The 27283-nt window shown below is 39.1% G+C and overlaps 2 protein-coding genes across 13 annotated transcripts in view; both read left to right on the forward strand.

The window, feature by feature from the left end:
- The window catches only part of LOC125319829, a 55452-nt gene extending 48135 nt beyond the window's left edge, over nt 1–7317 (forward strand). For both annotated transcript variants that reach the window (XM_048291446.1, XM_048291447.1), the window contains one exon: nt 7255–7317. In XM_048291446.1, the coding sequence (XP_048147403.1) occupies nt 7255–7271 (17 nt within the window). In that variant the 3' untranslated portion in view covers nt 7272–7317. The remainder of the gene's footprint in view (nt 1–7254) is intronic.
- Nucleotides 1–27283, forward strand: part of SEMA4D (semaphorin 4D) — a 100213-nt gene that overhangs the window by 47115 nt on the left and 25815 nt on the right. For all 11 annotated transcript variants that reach the window (XR_007200901.1, XM_048291437.1, XM_048291434.1 and 8 more), the window contains exons 2-11: nt 14654–15046; nt 17352–17497; nt 18705–18767; nt 21077–21175; nt 22311–22404; nt 23344–23457; nt 24380–24531; nt 25767–25942; nt 26069–26225; nt 27022–27244. Coding sequence is in view for 10 of the 11 variants with exons in the window: in XM_048291437.1 (XP_048147394.1) it covers nt 14953–15046; nt 17352–17497; nt 18705–18767; nt 21077–21175; nt 22311–22404; nt 23344–23457; nt 24380–24531; nt 25767–25942; nt 26069–26225; nt 27022–27244 (1318 nt within the window). In the remaining variant the exon portion in view is untranslated. The remainder of the gene's footprint in view (nt 1–14653; nt 15047–17351; nt 17498–18704; nt 18768–21076; nt 21176–22310; nt 22405–23343; nt 23458–24379; nt 24532–25766; nt 25943–26068; nt 26226–27021; nt 27245–27283) is intronic.

The raw sequence follows: 27283 nt of genomic DNA on the forward strand, positions 1-27283 counted from the left end.
AACTGCGTTGCTTCTTTGTGCTGTTGATGTGGTATCTGAAAATAGAATTTTACATTTGTTGTCTGAAAGTCAGGTATCAAAGAACGGGTATGGAAGGTAGAAAAAAAGATGTTTCTGTTATTTTTATTAATGGAAGGGTAAGCAGACCTGAGGGAAATTACCACTTTTAGTATGTTTTGTTGTTGTGGTTAATTCTTTATTCTGTATCAGGTTTTCAGTGGAAATAAGTTCAGAAGCCAAGACTGGGTTTGCTTTGAGAAGATTCCCTGTATGACTTTATCCCACAGCTGGGTGACAGGAAAAAAGGAATTGATGTTCTGTGTAAGTCTTAACACCCCTGTCTCTGTCGTATGGAAACACGAGTGGTGAAACTTGTTCTGAGAAAACAGCTTACAAAACAAACAGCACATGCATAGAGGCACTGGCTTCAGCTTGGAGCTTTGGAAAGAGAATTGACAGCATTTGATGGTGACTCTTCAGCTAACTGCCATAGAAATACAATTACTTGAGGAAAAAGTGTTTTGAAAGAGGGCTTTACTGCACCACCTTAAATGTGTGTAATGCCAGATGGAGGAAGAATTGCAGATTTTACTGTTCAGGCAGCATGATTCATGTCAAATGCAAAGCTGGTTGTGTGTGTTGGGCAGTAGAAGCAGCTCTGTGGAGTGACAGGTGAAGCACTGGGAGGGTTGATGCTTCCATGCCCTCTCTGCATCCAAAACTGACCTGTTTGGCATTTGGTTGTTGTAGTTCTTCATCCCAAATGTAACTGGGAGTGTGGTACAGGAGGATTCAAGAATGTATGAATTTCCTGTGGTCCATTCTGGTTGTCTTACTATTGAATGGGCATGTTTTTATCATGCTATGAAGTATCATTCTAACCAGTTCGATTGACATTCTCATTGCATTATGATTTGTGCAATTGAACATGAGGGGTAGATAATTTCAAAGTGGCATGTGTGATAAGGCAGGCGTGATGCAGGGTAGTAAGATAGAGATGCTCAGAAGTAGAACAAATTTTACCTGTTCATAAATCAGAGATGTCTTTACAGAACTTGTAGTGCTTGAGGAAATCCCTTTTTATAGCTTTTTAGGGTTTTTTTGGACATAAAGAGTTTTGTTTTGGTTTGACAAAAAAATGGGTGAATTCCATCTGTGAATTTTAATTGGGATTTTTTTTAACAGTAAATACTGCTGCAAGGTTCAATTTCTGACTTTTACATAGCCAAACACAGTTAAGTTTTGTTTTCGTTACTTCTCCACTGTTTTGAATAACTTGGATCAAATTCCCTACTTCAGCAACCTTGTGCAGCTCCCTCAGGGAAGTTGTGCTATGTCTTACACAACCAGGGAGCTGATTCTCTGGCTCCTCGAACTGAAGTTGCGTGGTTTTTTCAGCACAGAAGCTTTTTCTCAGACGGACAGGTAACCTCTTCCAAGGCTTCTCTTTAAGGTGTAAAACGTTTTGCTGGGCAGTTGAAGAAGTACTGGCTTGTAGTTTTATGTGCTGAGATGAAAATTACTCCTCTTTTTCCTTCTGTTCCACTTAATGCCAAATAACTTTAGGAAAAAAAGAAAAAGGAAGGCAGTGTTTTGAATGTGCTTTTAAAGTTAGTTTAAAGCTGGTTTTGCATTGTGTTGTCTCATTGTTTGTGTCCCTGAGCAGTGCATGGTATTGACAGTGTGTAGGGATATATACAGCTTACCAAGTTGAGTGTTCTCAGTGGGCAAACTTGCCAAAGATGTTTTGGTACTGAAAATTGCTGCTGTGGGCAAAAGGTTGTTGTTGTATTTGCCTCCTCTGAGAGTCAAGAAACTTCAGAGTCTGGGACCTGTCAGTAACTGGCATGTTTTGTTAAAAACTGGCTTGAAAGCCTGAAAAACTAGACTCTGATACTGAATAACTGGGTTTTTCTGCACTATCAGGATGGTAAAATACTCAGTTCTAAAGAACACTAAAGATTCTTCATGTCTTTTCCTTGCCTGTGTGGGTTTTTTTTTGGTGTTGGTGGTTTTTTTTGGTATTGTTTTTGGTTTTTTTTGTCAAGGGGCATTGTGTTTCTTAAGGCAAGAGAAAAAAATACCAAGGCAGCACTGAAAAATACTAAATATGAAATACTGTGAAATCTAGGTGTTTTGTAATCTATGTTTAGATAACTCTCTTAAATATATTCAACTATCACCTGTAAGCACTGCTAATGCAGTTTATGTAAAGAATCCAGAAAAATAAAAACAGGAAATGCTGTAGTATTGTATAGTTGAAAAGCAACAAATGGCGTTCTCTGAAACGGACAAAATATTTGATCTAAGCTCTTAAGAAAACAGGTGGTATAGTACAGCATATTGACCTTAGTTTTAGCTTTCCTGGGTTGGTGTGTTGTCAGAATGAATACAGAAGTAGGTAACTTCTCTTACTAATATTAGGAAGTGTTTCCCCATAATTGGCAGCTGATAGTCTTTCGGGTAAGACACATGGTTTTGTGGGGTTTTTAGGGCTTTTTAACTCTTGATTTTCTTTTAGAGAGCTTAAAGAACATCTGATAAAGAACATCAGCGAAAAATACAGGCAGAATTTAGACTTCCGTTTCCTGTTACTTTTCGTTGAATACCAAGAGTAAGATTTGAAGGCTTACCTGCTGTTAATTCTTGTGCAGGTGTTTTAACCGGCAAATAATTTCCAGGATTGCTCCTTTTCTGATAGAAGGAGGAGACGCCAATTACATGGGATTTTATGACGAGAGGCTTAGTAGTTGTCTCCTTTATTTTGACCTTGTTGAAGTAAAAAAAATTGGTGAATATGGAGGTGGTCACAGTGATCTCTGCTCTTCAAAGACTATGTTTTTATTGACCAGAATATTCCAGTGTTGCTTCTGAATTGTTTCCTTCCCTAAGCAAAGGTTATATGAATACATAAAAATTTTACATGTTCCTGCAGTGGTGGCTTAAAAAGATTAATCTGAAGCAAAAGTGCTTGTACTTGTTACTTTCTTTATGCATTTGTGCATCCTCGTTTCTTCTCTCCTGCACTGTGGCTCTTGATCTCACACAGTTTTTTCTCTACCTTTACTGGAATTTGATTCAGAACCAAATCCTTTCCTGAAGAGGGGTTGGGATGCATAGATACTATCATGAAAGCTCCTGTTCAGTTTTATGGAAGTTAAGGTGTAAATTGGTTTGTGGAGCGCTTCATAACTTATCGGATGATTTACAGTTTGCCTGCTCTGGTTTGTTTTCAACAGAATGAAAGCTGGATGGGATTTTTTTTACACCAAGGAAGTTGCTTAACTACAGATTCTCTTAATGTCCTTAAAAATGGAGAAACTCTCATCATGGCAGTAGCTGGCCCAATCTTGATATTTGTATTTTGCCATTGGATACAGAAGGCATTTGTATTTCTGTGTCACCAGTTTAGTCTCTGTTTTTCTTGGCTTTTTTGAAGATGCTTGTGAGATCTCAGGAGGGCCAAGGTGACAGGAATTAAAACTGAGGACCCCAGCACAGTTTGGGCTAGATTGAGATGTCTTTTTGAGACCTAACAGAGCTTTTTTACTCTGTTGTTTCAGAACAAGGTTTAGGATGGGCCTCTGCTTCAGGTTAAAGCTCATGTACTTATCTTTCTTATAATCTTTAGAAAAAGTAGAAGGGTGTTGATAGGCCAGTAAATGGGTCTGTGAAATAAAGATGTTTTTATGAAAAGTAAACTTTGCAGGCAGGAAAGGGAAAAAAACATTTGAGCTTTGCTCTTTAAGTCTTGTAGCATGTTTGTTACTTGATTTTTCACCCCCGGTGTCTTGCACAGGGTGGTTAGCAGGTGTAATCAGCCCCATCCAGAGTGGGTGGGAGCAGTGGAAGTTATGGCCGTGTCAGCAACTGTTACTTTGGTATGTCAGATCAATTATTTAAATATAATTGATGGTAATATGCACTGTTCTTGAAGTTTGTAGTCTAGCCTACCTTTTCATGTCATTTGAAACTCTAAACCACACACAGCATTCACAGGAAAGTTCTAAGTGAGAGACACTGTCTGTGGGCAGCTGTCTGTGCAGCCTTAGTTATTCATAGCTGTATGTTGGCTTTATTGTGGCTTCCATGTAAGCTTTTAAAATAGTTTTTCTAAGAAAGCCGGTATGTGTAGATTGTGGCTGACTTGAGATATAGGTAGCAAATACAGCTCTAGTTGTGATCATCAAGGTATATTTATCTGGAAATCGTATTTCACAAAGGTTAGTGTATAATGCTGTAACACTAGAAATGTTCTCAAACTTAAAATTTGCCTCTATGGGCTCCCTAAGAGACCTCTGAGTAAAGAAAATTTGTTTATAAACTAGTTTTCTTAAATTTCCTTTCTTCTTTTCAGTTAGAATCACTAGGACATGGTTACAGCAGGCGTGTGCTTGAACAGAAAATGAAAGAAATGCCACTGATCTGGATGGTAATTGATGTGCAGAAAGAAAAGTAGTACATGTTAGTTGTTCTTTGGATTTTTTTTTTTAATGCAAGTAGGATGTGACAGCCTGAAGTACCTTGTAATGCATTAATGTGCTTTGGAATTTGACAGATGAGAAGGTCTTCAAATAAATAAAGTGTATGCAAACACATATATGAAGGATTGTGGATCTTTGATGAAAATTTTCGTTAAGGTGACTATCTTTTCATTCTACATAATGTATTCCAGGCTGTCTTTCAGTTATAATCCAGTAGGTGTTTTCTTTAATCTTTGAAGACTTAGTCACAGTTGTCAAAATAATGAGCTATTCGAGGTGTAATTCTTCTCCTCAAGCTTTAAGTAATTGTTGCCAGAAGAAACAGTTTCGGGGTTTTTTTTCCCGGTAAGTTTAGACTTAAGTACTCTTAAAACCTGACAGGGTCTAAGGTTTGTTAAGGAGCTCCTGCGGTGCCTGCTGTAAAGGATCACCTGTGAGGTTTGGGTCAAACAAGAGGACCTGAAGGATGTCTGCCAACCTGCAGTGCTTACATGGATGTTTAATTTCATATTCAAGTTGGGTTAAAGGGCTTAATTATGTCATAGCTTCTGGCAAGCAGGGAGTAGTTACTCATGTGTGCAGCATGGCTACAAATGGTGTCCTCACAAGCAGCCAATGGCAGTGTGAACAAAGGAGAGGAATGAGGCCCTACTTACAAACCACCCTTCTTCACCTTAGCCCAGCCACCCTCTCACATCCAGCCCCATGTCTGTGGGCTTCTCTGCAAGAAACACTGGTGGTTAGTGACCGCTTCCCAAGGACCACACTGAGGAGGGATGGACTACTCTTGGGAGCAGAGTTCTTGAGCTGAGGTGCCGCAGCTTGGAAGTCCAGCAGTTGATCTGCATCATTCCCTCTCTGTGGAGATCCAGAGGCTGGCTGAGAGCTGGCCTGACCTCCAGCCATCTGCCTACCTGTCTTTCAGTCCCCAGTGACCTCAGATCACAGTTCAGAAACCTGGAGCTATTTGTGGAGACTTGAAAACCTCCATGTAAGGCTGTTTAAAGTAAGCCAGGACAGTATATAGGTTAGCTAATTTGCTGCTAGACTTCTCAGAGGAGTTTCACACCTACTGTAGCAATTCATTTAGATGCAAGTGCTTTGTTACAATGAAAAGTGCTTGTACAAGCTATAGGCTGCTGGAAGCTCTTTCTCAAGAGAGGCAAAAGAGAATTTTCTTTTTCCCTTGAGGTACTTACAGCTAAAGTAGATGATTATAGTTTGCTGTGTGAGCAGTAAACTATAAGGAGGCATACTGGGATCTGAAAACTCCTGTAGTCATACTGACTGGCTATGTTGATTGATGTCCTCTTGTGGCAAGCAGGAATTTTTTGTAAATTTTACGTGCTCACTTAAATATTGAGTAGCTACAGCCATAGAGATGATCTGGTGTAAATTGGTTTGTGGAGAGCTTCATAACTGATTGGATGATTTACAGTTTGCCTGCTCTGGTTTGTTTTCAACAGAATGAAAAGTGGATGGGATCTTTTTATACCAAAAATAAGTCAGTTATATTCTGCTACCGTTTGTGAAAAGTAGCCAGTTGGTAATAACATAGGTGGGTGATGGATTTTTGTGGTGTATCTTGTTGAAAAAAGATTGTGGGGAGAATCAGACTGGATTGCCCTCTTTATAGCCCAAAAGACCCAAAAGATACTGAAAATACTGTTTTGTAAGCAAAAGTGGGTTTGATGTAGCTGTTTGATGCCTTTTACCATATTGGTAGCCACAAAACATGGACTGTTGAAGATCTCTGGAAAAGACCCTGTATCAGGCTCTCCCTTTCCTTAGAGACCTGCAGTATTGAGCTGTTTCTTAAAATTTTCTCTGGCCTTTTTCTTCTCGGGCCTCTGTCTTGTGAATCATTACAATCTTCTGGATCAAGAATGAAGTCTTCAGAAGTGCAGTGAAGATTTTTTTGTCAGGTGCACCATCTTAACCACTTGCATCTTTGGGAACCTCCTTACTGTTGACTTCAGTAAAATCTACTTCAGACCCACAATGACTTGCATTTAAAAAACACTGTCCCTTCACATGGCTCAGACCATTCTAAAAGTGCTTGGATGAACACTAGGAAATACGTATGCTGAATATAGTCTGATGTAACAGTGTTATGGGTCTGCATATTAGAAGCATGTTACCTGGAATAGTCTTGGGATAAATGTGTTGTTGCGCCTAGTTGTGATGGCTTCAGAGTGGCCCATTCTTCTCCTGTGATTACAGCAAAATAAATACGAGCATGCCAGGTTTTGTTGTCCGTGTCCAGATCCTCTTTCCTAAGCTTGTGCATCATACAGTTCTTTAATAATGCAGGAGAGTGTTGGAACTGCTCTGTATGAATTTAGTAACGGTAGTTGTGTGTGGGGCTGGCTGGTGTCTAACCTTTCTTTAGTACATCCTGTACCAGCATGTGAGGGGTCCCAGACTCTTCCAGTATCAGTAATTGCTACTGTAATGCAAGTGCTGAATAATTTTGTACTGAGTATGTATCAGCCAGCTTGGGATAGGAGAAACAAATTGAATTTTAAAAGGGCTGATATGTCTGCTTTTTATCAGGTCTGCTTAATATCTTTTGTGTTAAGTGCAACGTCAGGATCTTGGCTCATTGGATGCAAATGTAGCAGTTCTGGTTTTTGTCAGGAATGCTCTGCCCTGGTAATCTGGAAAAGCCAAACTTTTGAGGGAGGATATATTATAATTCCCATATCAGAACCTGCCATTCAGGATTATGTGGTACTGATGTCAAAACCTGTTTCTTACCCCTTTTCAGAAAGGACGTGTCTCTGACAGCTTCCCAGCTGCGGGGTGTTCTGGAGGCTCCGAAGGGTGGCAGGTACGTATGTTGAAACCAGAGGGGCATCCCCACAGCAAGGGGGGCTGTGGTGGATTCGTGGTGACTCTGTTACAGGTGTCTTTGTTAGCAAAACAAATAAACGTACTGCAAGAATACTAGGGACTTAGTGCATACTGAAAAATGTTAATAAGGATTGAATTATAAGTTTGATTTATTACATTCTTTTGTTCCAAGACCAAAACACTCAGGAAACTTACTAGGAAAGGACTTACTTCACTTGGGAACATACTCTGTATTTACCTGTTCTTTAGTTATCACTAAAAGGTCATGTTCAGGGTTGCACCTTCCCTGTGTTACGCAGTTTATGTGTATGAAGGGGTACTGGGCTTGCTTTTGGAGATGTCTGACTCTGAAAGTGTTGCTGGATGCCTAGGATAGTTTTTTTTTAAAGCACACAGGCCTGTTAATTTAGACATGCAGGTACTTTCACATTGCCATTAGTTGCCATAGGCATCTCTGAGTAACTTTGAATGACTCATTCAGTCCTATGAGCCCAAGAAGAAATGAGAAACAAACTGAGCAATATTTTTGATTGTGACAGTATGTTTAACTGGTAGGAGAAGATGAACTTGGGGGATTTCCTTTCTTGCTTGGTTTTAACTGCAGTACTGTCACTGTCACAACCTGGGTTCAGTATCTGGGAGTACCCACTCAGGCAGAAAAGGGTCTTAGAACATGCCTAGGGCAGCTCTTGAATTCTGTATTTGGGATAGCTCAGCATCCAAGGTAGCTCTTTCCTATTGCTCTTGGAAGTTGAATACTATTTCCAGTGACCTACCCACAATAATCTGAAAAACAAGGATTTTAATCTGTCTTGTAATTTTTTTTTTAATAACACTTTATCTTCATGTAATCTTTGCCTACAGAAAAAGCACGTGGTAGTAAAAGAACAGGAATGTGAATCTAAAAAAATAAAGGATCTCTTGAAGTATCCCTCTGAACATAAATTCTCTTCTTTAAGCACAAGCATTAGTTTCCCAAGGACTGCTTGATGACATGTTTATCATGCAGAAACAGAAAATACTGATTTCTGGCCTAAAACTGGGAATTTGTTTCCTCAGAATTTATATCCTCTTTTAGCACTAGTGCACATCCTCCAGCAGGCTTTCTGGTAGAGATAAAGACCACACCAATTGTCTTAAAGATCTTCATCTAATTTGTAATCATCTAGCAACTACAAAGTATTTTGGTTACAGTTTGAAATGCAAATAATCCCATGCTCTACATTTATGTTAGTCATAAAAGGCTACTGGTCTGCTGGTTTGAAGTTGTATCTTACCTCAGGAGAAAATGAGTCCATGTGAGTTTTATAATTAAAGGATTGTAAATAATGTATTTACATTATTGTAAATAATGTTTTTCATGAGACTGTAAAAATGGCACTGTGCTTGAAGTTTTTAAAAGGGTGAGAACTAAAGCAAAGGATATAACCAATCTGTCTTTACTGGCCTGAAATTCACAAACTGTGTAAATAAAACTCAGCTGTCAAAGGTAATTTGTATACTTCTCCCTGTGTAACTTTGATTACTTAAAAGACAAGTATTGCTAACTTTTCCTTTCAGTTTTGGAAACAAAATTGAAAAGAAAAAAAGGTTTAAGCAAAATCTCACAGCTGGACTTCCCTGGTTTGTTTTTCCTGTATTGAACCTTAGAATCTGTTATAAAATAGGCATCAATAAATATTAAAGCAGGCCTGTATTCTGTTAAAGCTTAAAAAGCTTTCAAAAGAAAGTTATTTAGGAAGAACTTGGAATTTATGCCCTCTGACAGTTGAATCCTTTAACTCCCCCTTTTCCGCTGGCGGAAGCAATTCACTCATAAATTCTCCTGTCTCCACATATTGAGCTTCATATCCCTCATCATCGTGACTTACAAGTTACTCCTTGCAAGTTTTGCAAATGTATATATATATTTTTTAATTATCTAAAAATAGTAGGGTAGACTGCCTGGTAAACTTGCCATGGTTGTTTTGCTTCTGGCAGTGGGAAGGAAGGATGTATTGCAGGTAGTTCCTTACTGTGAGGTCCTCATTTTGCTGTCCCTGGACAATGAGTGGTGTGTGATAGTGATTTGATGGAGAGGTAGGGAAGTATGTGTTTTAAAGGGCCTTCCTTTAAGCCTGAAGGAAGGTGGTCTTTTGTCTGGCAGCCTTACTGCAGGGCTGGCATCACCTGTGGTCATGGAGCTGTGCATTGCTTGTATTGAGGAAGAAGAGTGAGTGATGGCATGGGTGGAAACATAACTACAGAGTAGGTGAGGGATTGCAAGGAAAGATAAACCCTGTGGAGGAGAATAAAGTGCAATACAAAAAGGGAGGAAAGTTATGGGGACACTTAGCATGGCTGAGAATCATGAAGAGAGTGACAGAATTAGGCCAGGATGGCCAGTGCTTGTTTGGCTTTCTTCAGGGAGAGGCTGGATGGTATGTGATGGTAATAATCATTTCTTGGGAATCACAACAATCCCAGCTATAACGCTGATTGTTTCTGGTGTGTTAGTAAATTCTCCTGGTTTTAACCTTCATATACAAAATAAAACTAGATCCACTTAGCGGTTTATGTAATGCTGAGCCAAACTGAGAAGTTGCACAATGCAACTAAGTGTTTCTTAGAAGAAAAAAATATTTCAAAATCAGTGTTGCAAAATTGTCCATTTCCTAGCTTTGCAATTCCAGAATTTGGCTAACTTGTGCAAGATTTGCGTGTACAGGATATACACTTGGATCCAGCTCTACCATGCTGACTGGGGAAGAGGACACTTGCCTCTGGGTTGCATTATGTGTAAAAAAACATGAGTACTTGTAAGGTTTGCTGAATTGCTATCTCCGAAAGATGAAATTTTGTAACTACTTCTTTGTGCACACTTTGCCTCTGTGTCCTGAGGATGAGAAAGATGACAGTCTCCTTCCCATGGTTGGTTTTCCAGCTTCTCACACTGCATGGCTAGGATTTTTCCAGAAGGTGGACTAAAGCACTGCTTCTTTGATGCCCAGTGACACAGGTGATGTGAGAGACGGATGGTTTCTGATCTCAGTAATAGTCAGTATATGCCATTGCAATTCCCTGTTTAAAAGTTCGTGCTAGTATTCCTTATTAGCAGTTATGCAGCCTGAAATTTTTCTGACAGCTTTGAATTTCTGTCCTTCAAGAGAGCAGAAAGTTGTTTCTCCCTGTTTCTCTGCTGTGCATTACAATTACACACATCAAGGGGAATGTTCACAGCTTTGAGGTTCCAGCTGTGCTCTGCCAAACTGACAGGAGTTGTGTTGACTGTTTCTGCTTCTGTAGTTGCCCTGTTTTTAGTCACCATAAATAACAAGCATTATGGAAAACTCACTTTGCTCAATTTCGTCATTATATATTGATGTAAAATCATCACAGAATCCCTGAATTACCAATTTACTGATGATTTACCTCAGAAAATTTTAAAAAGTTTTACAGAAAAGTGGACCTGTGGTCACTTTAATTAGAGTTTAATTATGTAGCCAAATATTTCACGTTTCTTTTTGCTTTACTTCTTCAGTGTACTTGTTTCCAAGCAAATTGTAGCTTATTTTTTGGGAGCAGTGCTTAAAGTATTAGGAGACCTAACTTTTCAGAAATTCAAAGCATTCAGATCTAATCAAAACCAGTGAACACTGATGGAACTGAGTTAATTTGGAAATCAGGCCATTGTCTGGGCCTTTTAAAATTTTTTGTTATTTTTCCTTCTTGTGCCACTTGTGTTATGTAAAAAGAGGTTCATATTAGATTATGGATGACCTCCCAGTGGATGTCAGTGAAGGACTTACTCCAGAAAATTTTCAGCACAGGGAAGGGAGGGGCAGGGGAGAGTAATTAAATTGAAGACTAAATTAAAGGACAAGGTTCTGACTGCATTTTCATCTCTATTAAAAGTTATAGAAATGAGAACAAAGTAGATATTGCACAATTGGGCATGTAATGTTCACTGTAGTCTGTTTCATTCTTTTTTGTAACATACAAAATTTTGCCTTAGATCAAGTAATGTCCCACAAGTCAAACTAACTAATGTGAAAAAGGACCTTTCTTGCAACCCTGTACAATAGGAATGAAATCACAGATTTCCATTTTGTATAGCTAGAGCTATTCTCAGTTCACACAGAAAAGCAAACACTAAACAATCCAGCCAGACCATTTGTTTCCTTCAAAAGATAATGTAATTTGTTTCAAGTTTCATTGTCATTTTGCATTTTCTGAGGTAGGTGAGCTGGACCAGGAATGTGACTGTAGGAAAACTCAGGATTTTCCTTTACTAGGGCTTACATTTACTAATCCTATTTGAAGGTCCAAAAAATTTACAGGACTTCTGAAGTCTTCTCTGCAGTCGTCTCTACTATATGGTATTGTAACTGATAGCTTAAAGGTGTCCTGGCTGTCTCTCATAAAAAAAAAAAAATAAAGAGTTAACAGGGAATTGATTATTACATGCAGTCTTTTCAGTAACAAAAGGTAGCATTAAGAAAAGGATTAGCTGTGTTTCTAAACAATGGCTCAAAGATGTTTCTTCAAACTGCTGTTTTCTTCCTTACATTTCTCTTAAAATAAAATAGCTAAACTTCCTGGAACTTTAATCATTGAATTACTATTCCCTTTTTAAACATTCAACTGTAAAGCTGTTTGCTTGCCTCAGAAATATGTGATACCTTGTAAATCGGATGAGTGGGCACTTTTTAATGTATTGGAGGGTAAAACCTGGAATTGCTTGTATATGATGATAAACAAGAAGGATGAAGGACAGACAAAAAAGCCTAGTAAGCCTAACTGAAAACATGATGCCTTAAAAACCAAAACGATTTACATGATGTGCTACAAACAGTTGCATTTGAGCCAAAGTGCTTACCAAGACAAAAAACAAATAGACAAAAATAGTCAAGTTACAGGTTCAGCTTGAGCAAGTTACAGCATTGTGTGGATTTTTTTCTTAGTAGACAAAAGATGTGTAGAAATAAATGAGATTTTGAATCTTTTAATCTTGCCTGTGATCATTTAATAAAGCTGGTGTAAACACTTAGGATGTAGTTGCTCATCTTCTACTCGGCCGCCTTAAGGTCCACTGGCTGCCCTTGCGACATCTTCCTTGCGTTTTCCTGCTTAAACCCAGGTCTTCCCAGAGGCATCTTGCCTGCACTAAGAGATGTTCGTGCTGCAGCTTCACCATAGTCTTTTAACCTCTGTGTTTCTCAGGTACTGGCCCCTTCTTTTTTAATGTTACTTGTGATTTTGTAACCTTCTGTCATGGCTTGATGCTGGCTGGTTGCCAGGTGCCGACAAAAGCCACTTCCTTACTTTCTTCTGCAGCCGGACCAGAGAAGCAAAAATATAACAAAAGGTTCATGGGTTGAGATAAGGATCAGGAGAGATCGCTCATCAAATACCACCAGGGCAAAACAGGCTCTAATTAGAGATAAGAATTGAAAACGTTTCTAACACAATCAGAACAAGATAATGGGAAGTAAAAAAAGCCCTTAAAAACAACTTCCCCTCCCCACTGCTTTCTCCTTTCCAAGCTCTACCTCCTGCCCCAGTGGTGCAAGGGGACAGCAAGTGGGGATTATGGTCAATTCATCACCCACGGTTTATCCCACTGCTCAGGGAGAGGAGTCATTCCCGTGCTGCACCGTGGGGTTCCTCTCACAGGAGACAGTTCTCCATGAACTTCTCCAACATGAATCCATCTCACAAGCAACAGCTCTCTGTGACCTGCTGCAGTGTGAGTCCATCCCACGGGCAACAGTCCTCCCAAAACTGCTGCGGTGTGGGTCACTCTTCCATGGCGTGCAGTCCTTCAGGGACAGGCTGATGTAGCATAGGAACAGAGTCCCTCTCTCCATGGATCTCCGACAGGGTCACAGCTTCCTATAGGCATCCACCTCCTCCAGCCTGGGGCTCCTCCATGGGCTGCAGGTGGATATCTACATCCCTATGGATCTCCACAGGCTGCAGGGGCACAGCTGCCTCACCATGTGCTGCACCAGGGGCTGCAGGGGAATCTGAGCTCCAGCACCTGGAGCAGCTCCTCCCCCTCCTTATCCCCTGACCTTGATGTCTGCAGAGTTGTTCCTCTCACATGTTCTCACTCTGCTCTTTTCTGCTCACAATTAAAACTGTGCCACTGCTTTTGTTTTGATTTCTTCTTAACTATGTTATCACAGAGGCATTACCACCATTTCTGATTGGGCCAGCCTTGGCCAATGGCATGTCTGTCTTTGGAGCTGCCAGGGGTTGGTTCTGCTGGACATGGGTGGAAGCTTCTAGCAGCTTCTTCCAGGAGCCACCTCTGTAGCCCCCCTGCTAGCAAAACCAGGCCATGCAAAAGTACTAGACCTTCACTTGCTCTCCTGCTGGATATCTAGGTATTACAGCTATCTTGCATTGTAGTTTGTGTCGTACTAGAGTCACCTCGGTGTCTCAGTGGTGGCACAGTGAAAATCTAGCATTTTGTGTACTCTGCTGCAAAGAACAGTGTGGTTTTTTTCATCTCCACCCCAAGTGTACAGCCCTCAAAACCTATTTATGATCTAGTAATTGATGAATACACTCACTGCTTCTGGAGTCTTCACCTAGGAGTGGTTGTAGGAAGACAGAAGCGGTGGAGACTTGTGGAAGATGGTGTAGAAAGCAGTGAACAGTTTTATTTATTAGGACACGCCTTTCTGAGTCTGAGAGTAACAGGTGACTCAGAGACACAATGGCTTTCATAGGACTACCTATGAAACTGCCTACACTACTGTTGAAGTGTTTTCTCCCTTTATTTTTGTATGCAGTGCATTAGCTCTTTGTGTCTGTAGCTGTATTTTTACCCCCTAAACATCTTGAGTGAGTTAGGAGCATTATAGAAAACTTCACTAAAAAAGACACTTCTGTAAGATCCCAACGATGGGAGGTACAGCAGATTTGTGTAACCATGCTCATTATTAGTGCTGTACTTCTCATGTTCTTTGCTCTCTGATCTTAGTCATAGTGATTTTTGTTATCTTTGTTTATTGCTTGTTAGAGAGATGGGATTTTCTTTGACACACTGTTGAAAGAATAGAGTCAAGTTTTGTGCATTAAACATAATGGACAATTCAAAGTATTTACACTTGGAATTCTAGATTGAAATGATTGCTTTCAATTGTTGCCTGTTTGCCATGTAATGTGTGTCTTTTTAAGATTATGGTTTTCACCAGTTAATACATTTTGTATCTAAATTAAGCTTTACAGACAGCTGTAGAACTAGTGCAAGATCAATGCTATTTTTGGCAGTATTTGGTTTGCTTTCTCTTTTACTTCTTACTTCCCTCCTCTGTCCACAGCATCATTTATTTCTCCAGCGAAACAGAAGAATGCACTCAGTCACACTTCTCAGCAACTCTGTAGCCTGTGGAGCGTGTGGGCAGTCTCTGTATGCAGCATCCTGGAAAATGTGTGTTCTCTTGAAGTGATCTGCTGAAAAGCACGTGCTTGTACAGTTGTTCCAGCCTCCCTTGTTGCACTGCTCTCAAGGTCTGAAATGCCTTGTCTCTAATACTCCCTGGGATCTGCATTTCGTCTGCCAAAGAAACGCTACCTGCTGCAGTTACCCAGTGAACCCCGAAGAGCAAGGACACTGAAGATGGCCCTGTGTGCTTATTATGCAGTTTGGGGTTTGTTGCTAGAAGTGGCAGTAGCATTTGGCCCAGTACCAAGGATCACTTGGGAACACAAAGGTAAGAACAGAAATTTAAGTATTGTACTATGGGACATTGCCACATCCTCAGGGTTTCTGCGGGATTTGAAACTCATTGAGGCTTTAGGTTCTTTCAGCCAATTTGCTGTGAGTTTGATCAGGTGTTGCTGCTTTGCTCATCTTACAAAATGCTTAGGACCAGAACATTCAAAAGTCATTCAGGCACTGGGTTAACTGATTTTGGTTCCTTTAAGCAGCTTTGAAAACAGAACTTTTTAAAGGAGGAGTTCCAGATTTGGCTTTCTCAGCTGAAGAATATTGCAACTGAAACTTGTTTCAAGAGAAAACCTCAGTGGGTGTATTTTGTTTTAAACAAATTATTTTTGCGTGGAGTCTGAATACGTTAGCAAAATGCACCTCTCCCGCTAATAATCTATTTTGACACCAAGCCATCCTGAGCACTAAATAAATCACCAGGCAAAGGAAAAATCAGCATTTGGCCCTCTTCCGACAGCATTTTATGGTGTCTAGATATGAAAGTCTTTCACAGAACAGTGCTTTTCTTGCATTTGAAATTGCAGCACATATTCACAATCTTCCAATAAAATAATCAGGAGTGTGCAAATGCAGCACAAAGAGAAGTAATAGAAATCAGAGGATCCGTTAACTTTTGGTTTAATAATTTAGCCTGGATCTGAAAAGAACTTTAGAGCAAAGACTGTAGAATAGTAATTTGCTGCATTTGTGTACATACGCATTTTTTTTTCCTGTTTTCTACTCCCACCCCCCCACTCCCCACATGGCATGGATGCTTTAAATAATAAGAGATTTTGTCTTTGGGTCCTTCTTTAATATTAGTAAGCAGCAATTGATTACTTATCCAACTGTGCAATAACTGTACAAACCCGAACAAATACATTGGTCATATAATGAAGCAATCTTAAATAAGGATATTAAATTCTGAGCAGACATTCTGTAGGAAAAGATAGATGGAGATTAAGAATGTAGTAGGAATAAGCAGATTATGAGATGACTGTAGGAAGTGTTTTTCCTGATTATTGGTATAGCAATTAATGAGTTGCTGATACAGCCTTTCAGAAAGGGTGGCCTAGCCAAGAGTTGTAGTTCCTGCTTAGACGCTTTGATGCTTCTATCTTGTAGTTAAAATTTGGCAAGTTGCTATTTAATGGTATGGTGAGGTACTGCTAACTCACATCCAAATTAGTCAGAATAAATGGAGTTTATTTTCATTCCTGGTATTTCTCTCTCGTCTGTCTGTTAAAGACTGTTGCATTGAAATGTTGGAAACCTACTTTGAATAGGAGAGGAAATTTAGTTCAGCGGAGTTGTATGAACCACTTTATCCATTTGGGGAAAATTTTCCTGCCAAGTAAAAGATTTCAAAATTCAGGCTTGAGAATCTAGTTTAAAATTAATGTTTCTGGAGTATTAAAGTTGAAAATGTGCAATTACTAATGATAGGATTGGAAGTAATAGTACATTATTTTCATCTGTATCATAAAAAGCCATGCTTAATTAATCTTGTGTCTTCATGTACAAAAGCTTTCAGTCATTTTTATATTATAGTTGTACACTCAGAGAAAATACTCTTTTGTATTAGTCAGTTTGTGTCATCTTTCTCCAAGCCATTCTGGTCCATTCTGTATGCTTCCTCATTCCACTGCCTTTTCTCTCGTATCTCCCGCTTTTTCTTGTCTTATTTCTATTCATCTTGATTTTTTCCCTCATGTTGTTATTTTGTGTGTATGTTATGTATTTCATCTCTGGTTTTCACTTCACAATCAACTGCAAATGATTTGTTATTTGCTCCTGTGTTTGCTTCTGTGTCTTCTTTCTGTTATGTCAGTGTGCTGAAGTGTTGTCTTAAGGTGTAGAATATTTTGTAAGATTTGTTAAGGGTGGTTGCAAGGGATGTGGTGACTGGCCTGATTTTCCACAGTAGATTGGTATGTGGAAAGGAAAAGGTGAGAAACAACCTGACAGTGGATGTGGAAAATGGAAGTTTAGAAAAAGTAGGTAGAAAAAAAAAATGAAGGAAGAAGTGAGTTATAGGGATCACCACAAGAGGAGATATTTAAGCATTGGAAATTGAATGAGAAAGTCGGGAAAGGTGATTTTGATGTTGTTGTTGGAAGCTGCTGTTTCTGCTGAATCTAGCTTCTGAGGGGTCCCTTGTTTTCTACAGAGGTTGTCTGAATTAACCTTTGTTGTTTTCAAGTTATCCAACAGCTGTTAGACAACTTAGAAAAAATGACTCATAAGCTTGACCCTAAGTGATTGTGTTTCTTCATGAGGTGCTGTTTTTTTTTTTTCCATTTCAACAGAGGTCCAGCTAATACATTTTAATGAATCAAAAGTGTCAAACTATTCAACCTTGCTGTTAAGTGAAGACAAAAATGTTCTATATGTAGGAGCCAGGGAAGTGATCTTTGCCTTAAACGCAGTGAATATTGCTGAGAAGCAGCACGAGGTATGCCTTTTAATACATTATCCTCCATGTAGAAATTGTACTCCAAATTTGACTTAATTTCCTTATGTCAGTAGGATTGCATTTTAGGCAAATAGGTAAAAGAGAATATAAAAGAGAAATAAAAGGGAAATTACTCTGTATGGTCTACTCCAGTATTGTTTCTGGAAGATTTTACAGAGTAATAGAGAGTAAGAAAGGAGAAGCTGGATATAAACAAGTAATTAGAGTTCTCCTTGGGTATTTTCTTCTTGGGGGCAGGATGCTGGACGAGAGGGACTGTGGGTATCATCTGTAGCAGTAGTTCTTACACGTTTTCTTAGTATCAGGAGTGGGCCATCTCTATTAATCTGAGTCAAAAAGTAATCTGAAAAAGAAACAAAGTTGGGGCTTGCTCAGTTGTAGCTGGCTGCAGATGTGCTTCAAATGAAGGCCCTGTCCTTTCAGTCTCATCTTCTGTTTGTGTCTAGGTGTGTCTGCACAGCAAGTGGAGGTGCAGACAGGTCTGATCTAGCTTGCTCAGAGAAGTACTTTGAATATTCTGGTGCTGGTTTCTCTAAGTAGATTAGCCCAGGCAGAAGTCTGCTAATGTTGTATTGCTTCCAGGTCCTTCCCAGGCTCCTGCTTTTCATCACATCAGCAACACAGGCTGACATGTACAGGTGCAGCATGAACTCCCACCCAGGGTGCTTTGGAAGATGCTCATATGATTTTTAATCTGAAGACCATGTTAATGGGTGGTGGTGGGCACTTTTACCAGCATATAAAACATAGCTGTAAATTTGTACTCAGTATAGTGTTAATTAGTCCAGTAAATTTTCTTTGATTCCTTTCCCCAAAGTGTTTTTTATTCAAGTGTTAATGAAATAGAGATGTACTTTAACTTGGAAAAAAACACTTAAACCAGTTACAGTTGCATTTGCCTAATGCACATGGTAATGAACAGTTCATTAGCAATTTGTGGAGAATCGTCATTATGAACCCAGAAGATGGTAGTTTAGTTCTGCTTAAGGGACATGGATTTGAAAGTGTCACATCCCTGGGAAAAAATGGCTTTGAACCTTGCAATCCGACTTGCAAAATGTCTTGAATTTGCTCTAGACAGTATTAGGATTGTCTTTTATTGTGTGTGTTACTGCAAGGTTTTCAGACCTTGCATTGAATTAAAGTGCTTCGAATGTGCTTTTTTGTTGCATGTTTTTTCACTTAGTTACACTGGAAGGTCACAGAAGATAAAAGGACTAAATGTGCAGTCAAGGGCAAATCAGAACAGGTATGTACTTTTATTGAACTTTGAGAAAGATCTTGCACATTTTACTTCAAGAGGAGTGACGTTAAAAGAAGAAAGTTTCCAACTGTTTGAAATTAAAATTTCAAAACAATCACCTAAATTTTTTTAATTAAGTTGAGCGTTAGAAACTGCGGCATGCTTGGTCTTTTTTTTTTTAATTCTTAGTTCATTATTTTTGTTGTTGAATATTATTTGAATGTTTGAAAATCTGAACACACCCTGATGTGTGCTTAATGTTAATGGTTTTCCATTAAGACAATAAACCAGTATTGCTTTCACTGAAGTAATTGATAGCAACTGTTGTGTTTTGTTATTGCAGTAATTCCTTCACAGCATTTGATTTTACAGAGTGAATGATTAATTTTTGCTTTAGGGCATAGGAGTTTTTTATTAGGCCAGTGTATTTTTTTCACTGACTCTGTATATGTGTGTTGGGTTGCTTGGCGGGTGTGCCCCTTGTGGTGTGACTCAGGCAGTTCCCCAGCGCTGGAGCAGCCAGACCTCCTGTCAGCTGGGCAGGGTTCCGTGGTGTTTCTGGGACCCACAGACTCCTCATGAGTGCCAGGGCACAGGCTGGCCTGCTCATTTGCCTCTCTGTGGATGGTTTACTTGAGGTAGTTTACTGTATGTGGATGTACCTTTCTGTTGTGTAACACCACTTCATTTAATGATGCAGTAAAGCAGGGATTTGCTGGGCCTTTAGCACAGGTTTGAAAGTAGAAGTCTGCAAGTCCTGTGAATACAAAAAGCAGATCTACTCTGTGCTTGGAGGGATGTGATCCTTGAATATGCAGCCCGTTTGGTACGCACTGTTAAAAAACCCCAAATGCTGCATCCAGGGCTGATGATTGTCCTGCAGTCATGTGGTTCATCAGGGTGGGAGTGGACTATCTCCCTTTGACTAGCTACTTCTTTTCCTTGACTGACCACTGATGACCATCAGTACATTGTTCGAACACGAGGTGTGACAGATATTTAAGGTTTCCTCCTTGTCTACCTCTTCAGGATGGGATCAGAGAATATTATTTTTGTTTTCCTGTTCAGCTGGGTTTGCTGCTGATAATACTGACATACATCCATGACGAATATGGGATATGAGTTCCTCCTATGCATGAGCATACGTTTAGCAGACTTGTGTGTGAATCCCCACAAGACCTCTCAAAAATTACTGGTGGGGTATATTAGACCCCATAAATATGTACCTCGACTGAGCTCTGAATTTATTTTCTTTTATTTTCTCCTGCTCCCAGTTTAGCAACTCACACTTATTACCAGTCATACTTTTTCCTCACTGTACTTCTAACCTCCGAGTAGTTGTATTTATATTAAGCCATGATGTTTTGCACAGTACAATAGTTTCAAAAGGGTCAAGGAATTAAGCTACTACTGCTATTTCTTACACTTAAATGGGCAGTTCTCTCCCCCACCCATCAGCACCATGCTGTATAATGCCAGCAGAAAGCATTCATACAGCTGCTCAGGGGCCTCATCTGGCAGAAAACTGGTTTTACACTCTTCCCTCCTGCAGTGTTTTCCCACACAGTCAGAGAAATACCTAGTTTGTCTTGTAAGAAGGAATAGTAAGGTCAGTGCTTAAGCTTGCTTAAGAAGTTCATGGAGTAGCAGTTCAGTGGAGGGATCTGGCAGTGTACCAGCAAGAGTTAAGGGGTATTGTCGAAACTGTTTTCCCTCTCTTTAAGTGGATGTTTAGAGTTGTTTCACTTCATTATTATTAAGAATTTTTATTGTATCCTTCATTAAGGGTTTTGCTCAAACTCCTTGTTCTATTTCAGACCAAAAGATACTAAGGAGCTTCCTTGGATGATATCAAGGACTGGAAAAAAAGAAAAAGGATGGCTATAATTGACAAAGCTTTGTAGCTAATTTAAGGGTATTAGAGGTTTTGCACTTAAGATACAGCCTTGGCTGTCACTGTTTCATCTAGGTGTACAAGGGATGACAAAGTCTAAAACTCACTTAATGTTTAACTAGTTGTTCCCATGGACTTGGACGTGTGTTTGGAGCTTGTCCTTCCATAAAACAGCTTGGGGTGGACCCTGCTGAGCATGCTATCCTGCTAGGACACTGAGGTAGCTGGAACACTACTGGCTGTAGGAAGCCACCTGCTTCTGGAGCTGTAGGGACATGGCATCCCAGTGTCAACCATGTGTCACCTGGGCTTGCTGGTATGATGTGGCATAAGAAGTGGCAATGGACAACGTTGTTTGTTTATGTTGGAATGTAGAAGCTATGGTTTATCAGACTAGTCCTTTCCTCATCCTCTATTACAGACAGAGTGTCGTAATTATGTGCGCGTCTTGCAACAGCTGAATGATACTTTTCTCTACGTGTGTGGAACTAATGCATTTCAGCCAACATGTGATTACCTGGTAAGAAATGTACATGTGTTTTGACCCAGCAACAGCTGTAACTTAAAAGCAACTCAGATAGAAAATGAGTTAGTCTCCATTTCCAAAATTGTTGCATCTTCACTGCTGGCTGTATGGTTAGGAGCATTTATTTCACTGTCCCATTATAATGGGAGAGTATGGAAATAAACGGTGCTGCTCCTTTTTCAGAGCACTTAATGAGTTACTGATTCATCTTGTCTAACTGCAGATTTACTTTTTCTTAGCTTTTATACTTCTTTATGCATGGTGCATTAGCATGAAACCAGTTACTGAAACTAAAATTACATTGTTTGCCACTTCCCATTACCAAATCTCCCTGAAATTTCTCAGATTCCTGTCTCTGCTTGTCTCTGCTCCTGGCTGTGCCTAAGACTTGTAGTGCTGAATCCTTCAAACTGAAGTCTTGGCACAAAATTAAAACTCCCTTTTCTCGCTGCTGACTCTTGTATCATTTTCCTTACTGCAGCTCTTAGTAATTCGAAAATTGAGAAATCCTGTAATTCTTTGTGTCTTTAGCTTCTAGTACCTTCATTACATAGTATAACTGATTACTTCCCCAGGACTGTGTCTACATTTCAGCTTTCTGATCCTCATTCTCTTGATTTGTAAGGGATTTATAAAGTAGCAGCCAAAGTACTCTGTTGCTTTTTAAAGCGTAGTTGGATTACACCATATCTCACAAATTTAACATCATCTCAGAAAGTTGCTTAATCCATCTCAGAAAGCCTTTTTGATTTCTAAGACTCTCTGTTTTTTTCAGGCTAATTGAATACTTACAAGTTCTTTCTGTGTATCAGTTAACTTCTCTGCCTTTCCTGCTGTTTAGCTTTTTTGGGTACTCTTTCTTGAGGTCTGTCTGGATTTAACTTTTCATCTTTTGCTCTTTTCTGCTTCCACCCTCACAAAATTACAGGAACACATTTCCTCTCTGTCTTTGGGACTTGATAAGATTTTCTGAAAACACATATGCCTTCTATAATTTCACACAAAATGCCTTTGATGCTGGAAGTTGATGATATAGCCCATTATTTAGTGTTTAGTTTTTAGCTAACTTTGCACAAGTTGAGTGGCTGAAAGAAAAAAGTGCTAACAGTTATTTTGTGATTTTCAACAGAATTTAATTTCATTTGAACTTGGAGGTAAAAATGAGGATGGTAAGGGCAGATGTCCATTTGATCCTGCTCAAAGCTACACATCTGTTATGGTTGGTAAGTTCAGACTTTGCATCCTGGTTCTTATGTTTAAAAATGTTCTATCTTTTCCACTGTCACTCTCACTGTAATTATCAAAACAGTAGCTTGTGTCTCTATTTTTTTGTCTTTATTGTGTATCTATATAGACATTAAAATACTTACATAGTCACCCTAAGCATGTTCTTTAAAAGGAGAACTTCAAACTCATGGTTGTTTTGGAAGCAACTTCTAAAATACCAGTCTTCAAACTGTATTTCCAGATGTTAAACATACTTAGTCCAGATAGTCTAAATGTATTTAGACTGCCCTTGTAGTATCAATTACTGTAATTTCAGTAAATATAGCAAGTAGTATTGTTAGCTGTCCTGAAGGCATGCAGCAGAATAGGGAAGTGAGATACTTATTGCAAGTGTACTTACTGCATGGAAAGACACCACTGAATCTTAATTTGGGGAAGCCAGAATTTGTGGCTTTACCTGCGTGTCTCAAGATCAGAAGAGAGAAGCTCAATATAGCATGAAACAGGAGATGAGAACAATAGAACATGCTCCCTGCATTGTGCCTAAATTCGTACAAGTTGAATTTGAGTAATGGTGGCATAGAAAGAGAGGAAAATAATTCCAGACTTCTGATGCATTTAAGTAAATTTGCATGTTTTAACTTAAACTGTAGGTTTTCATGGTAAGTGTTAAGGTACCACAAAAACAACATTGACTTTTGTCAGTTCTCATGTTAGAGCAGTAGTAACAATAAACCCAAGTGTGGAAAAGTGTTAGGCTTGAGAATGATTGGCAGAAATGTAAACATAAAAGACATGTGTAGGGCAATTCAGAGGAAATCCGTGTTTACCTTTTCTTGTGGGAAGTTAAAACGTATATATAGACTTACAAATATTTATGTACCCTTTATGGTATCCAGTCCATAAGTTCTAACATACTTGGTTTTGTGTTGAAGATGAGGAGCTTTATTCTGGGACTTCTTACAATTTCTTGGGAAGTGAACCTATTATTTCACGGCACTCTCATCAGAGCCCTCTGAGAACGGAGTATGCAATTCCTTGGCTTAATGGTAAGTGGGCATGAGAACTGGCTCAAACAAGTTACTTTTCCTTTTTCAACATCACACGTACAGGGTCTAAGTGTCTGACCCTGGGTAAGGAGTAATTGTCTGGTATCTCAAAGAGATGGATTTTGTTATACTGGCATACACTATGAGTGTGTGCCCTCATGCATGCCATCAAGAGACTTTATTTTGAAATTTCAGGATTTCTATCAGCATTGGTCATGAAAACAGCTTCCGAATATACACGCTTCAACTTGACATTAACAGTTTATCTCTTACCTGCTTGTTCATCTGTGCAATAATGCAGCTTAGTTATGATATGGTAAGGAATGGAATGGTTTTGGTCTTGAATTGGTTCTCAAATTGAGATGATCATGGTTCCTGATGCTTTTTAAGTACCTCAATTTCAAAATTCACTGAGTTTTGTGAATGCTCAGAGGTTTGAGGCTTTGTACCAAAAGGACCAAAGTCATGATCACTGTCCAAAAAGCACAGGATTCTGAGTTTTGTAATACATATTGTAATGGCACTGTCATTCAGTGCTTCAGCTAATAGCTGAAATAGAGGAGAAGCAGGCAAGGGAAGGTTACCTCTCCAGGCCCATTAGAAAACCACATTTGAGTGTGGACTGAAGAGTGCTGAAGTAATGAGCTGTCAGATCATAGAGATCTCTCAGGTATCTTAGTGCTTTCACATAGGTTTTATGGGGCTTGGGGTTTTTTTCTGTTTCTGGTCGGTTTTTGGTGGTTTGGTGTTTTTTAGAAATCCTATTCATGTTATGAACAGCAAACTGTGTAAGCAGGTCAGTGAGTGGAGAGGAGGGAAATGCAGTGTGGAGTTTGGGTGAGACACAGCTTCTGAGGGTCTTTGAGGGGATCTAGTTAGTAGTCACATATGTAATAGAAAATTCTTCTGTTTGTATCTGTAGAGCCCAACTTTGTTTTTGCTGATGTGATAAGAGCAGATCCAAACAGCACAGATGGAGAAGACGACAAGATATACTTCTTTTTCACTGAGGTGTCTGTGGAGTATGAATTTGTTGGAAAATTGATGATACCAAGAATAGCTAGAGTATGCAAGGTGGGAGATAGTTCAGTTTACTTTATCTCTTAGAATCTTGTGTGTGTGTGTTAAAAAGCATTCATTATTGTGGACTTACTGCCAGGTAAATGGAGATGTTTGAGTTCAGGGAATCTTAATCAATGAGCAGTTCCAATCAGTTAATCAGAACTAAGAAAGCCTAATGGCTGCTTTGTAAATAAATACTTGATCTAATTTTGCACAGTTGTGAGATTTCAGTACATCTGAAGGTTCTGCTCTTCTCTGGGAGAAAACAAAACAACCATGACAAAACCCAGCAACAGAAAAAGTGTCACCCCAGTTTTCTTTGTAATTTTTTTTAAACAAGTACAGCTCCCTGTGAAGAAGTGACTTTGGTTGGAGCTGAGCAGATAGGATATGTGTCAGGTGACTTTGAAGTAGCTGTGTGCAAGCGAAACTGTAGCTGTGTCCACAGCAAAATATTTCTTGACTGTGGTGTAGCCGATGGTACTTCTGTGAAGCTGCTACAGCTGCCAGAGCCTGAGGGGAAATGGTCACCAGCAGCCTGATTCTGTCACACTTGCTGTGCTTAAACCTCAGTGTGTTAAGCTGATTCAAGTACATCCTCAGAAGTGCTGGTTAAAAGTCTTGCTGATTAAAGTTTTTTTCAGTAGAAAATGTTTATTTAACAAAAACTTTTTCAGTGGAATGTATCAATTTCCTTTTTTTTTCCAACAGGAAATTTATCTGGCTGTTTCATTTTTATGAGGTTGAAAGTTTTATTTTGACTTTACTGTTTTGTATTTAAACAGGGAAGTCAAAACATCAATAACAAGTTAGTGCCCTTAAGATTTCCATTAAACAAGGAGCTGGAGGCAGGTTTAGATGGGGCTTATTGTTGTGGCACTCTGTCCACTGACAGCTTGTGCACACTTTAAAAGGGGAGTATTGTGGAATATGAGAGCTTCATTTATTATATTATTATATATTTCAGACTGTTTGAAATAGAAATCAGTGGCAGATTGCAAATCTGTAAGCATTTATACTTAACTGTTATAATAAATCTTGTAGATTTCCTTTAATACATTGCATACACCATTGGATAATGAATGGAAATATTAAATGGAAATATTAATAGTGATGCAATTTGCCCTTTTATAAGAGCAGTATCAGAGCTACATCTCAAATATCAAATATAGCAATGGTTTTTAAATGCAAAAATGCTGCTAGTTCTCCTCACAAACACTTTTTTTTTTTTTTTTTAATATCATAAGAGGGACCAAGGAGGATTAAGGACCTTGCAGAAAAAATGGACTTCCTTTCTCAAGGCCAGACTGATTTGTACCATCCCTGATAAGAATTTAATTTTCAATGTTATCAATGATGTTTTTATTCTCAAATCTCCAACTTTGAAGGAACCAGTGATATATGGAGTCTTCACCCCACAGCTGTAAGTGTGGTATATATAGCCTTTTCCTGGATAAATTCCTTTAATCTCAATTCGTTACTACAAGAAAATAGTAATTACTCCTATGTTTTGTTGGGGTTTTTTCCTAATTTCTTCCTGAACTTACAGGAATAATGTGGGGTTGTCAGCAGTGTGTGCGTACAATCTGTCTACTGTAGAAGAGGTTTTCTCAAAAGGAAAATACATGCAGAGTGCTACAGTAGAACAGTCTCACACAAAGTGGGTACGATACAATGGGGAAATTCCTAATCCTCGACCTGGTGCGGTAAGTTTCCGTAATCTTGGATCTGATGACTTTTTTAATGCTCAGTAGTGAACAGACTAGGCATTAGTTACTAGACATTAGTAACCTACTAATGATTCATTTGTTTGCCCTCACCTGGTTACTTCTTGTAAAAACTTTGTAGAAAAACACTCAAGTGTTCTGAACTTTTTATCTGGGAATCAAAGTCTTTGGGTTTTGGGTTTTTGAAATTTAGAATTAAGTTATTTGCTGGTTTTGTATTTCATTATTTCATTAATTATCTTCTCATTGGGAAATAGAACTCAGTTTACACTGGCAACATCATATACTTTTTAGTTCAGATGAAAAGAAATACAGCAACTGTTGCATTGTCACAGTAGAATCAGCAGGTTTATCCAATGTAGTGCACTGCTTTGCAAACTCAAACTTTCCTAGTGCTGGGTCTCCTTCCCGACTTTTCTTACTTCCTTACGTTCCTTACAATCATATTGTTGCTAGTGCTTAAAGAAGTGATGGTTAAAAGTACTGAAAATGCACGAGAGCACAGGAGGAATATTTTCCTAGAATATGTTTTGTACCAAAACAAAAACGTAGTCCAAAACTCAGGGGTTAGTACATCCCTGAAGCCAAAGTGCAATGAGACCTGAGAACCTTCCTTGCTACAATGAGAATAGTGTACAGGTGTGGTTACTGGCCAAAATAATGTGGAGAAGAAAATGCATACAGCTGCTGTTAATTGTCTTTATTTTGTACAAGTAAATGATACAATTTGGTTGTCTTTTTTCCTTTTTCACCCCCTCCTTGTCCCCCCTTCTAGTGTATAAACAATGAAGCCAGAGCATCAAACTACATGAGTTCTCTGAATTTACCAGACAAAACATTGCAGTTTGTTAAAGATCATCCTCTGATGGATGACTCAGTGACCCCAATGGGAGACAGACCTCGGCTAGTAAAGCGAGATGTGAAGTACACACAGATTGTAGTTGACAGAGTCAGAGTACTCAATGGCACCATCTATGATGTTATGTTCATTGGTACAGGTGAGTTCTACAAAACACCTGTTTCTGGTGTTTTCACAC

Source organism: Corvus hawaiiensis, chromosome Z (genome assembly GCF_020740725.1).
Source record: "Corvus hawaiiensis isolate bCorHaw1 chromosome Z, bCorHaw1.pri.cur, whole genome shotgun sequence".
Taxonomy (NCBI): domain Eukaryota; kingdom Metazoa; phylum Chordata; class Aves; order Passeriformes; family Corvidae; genus Corvus; species Corvus hawaiiensis.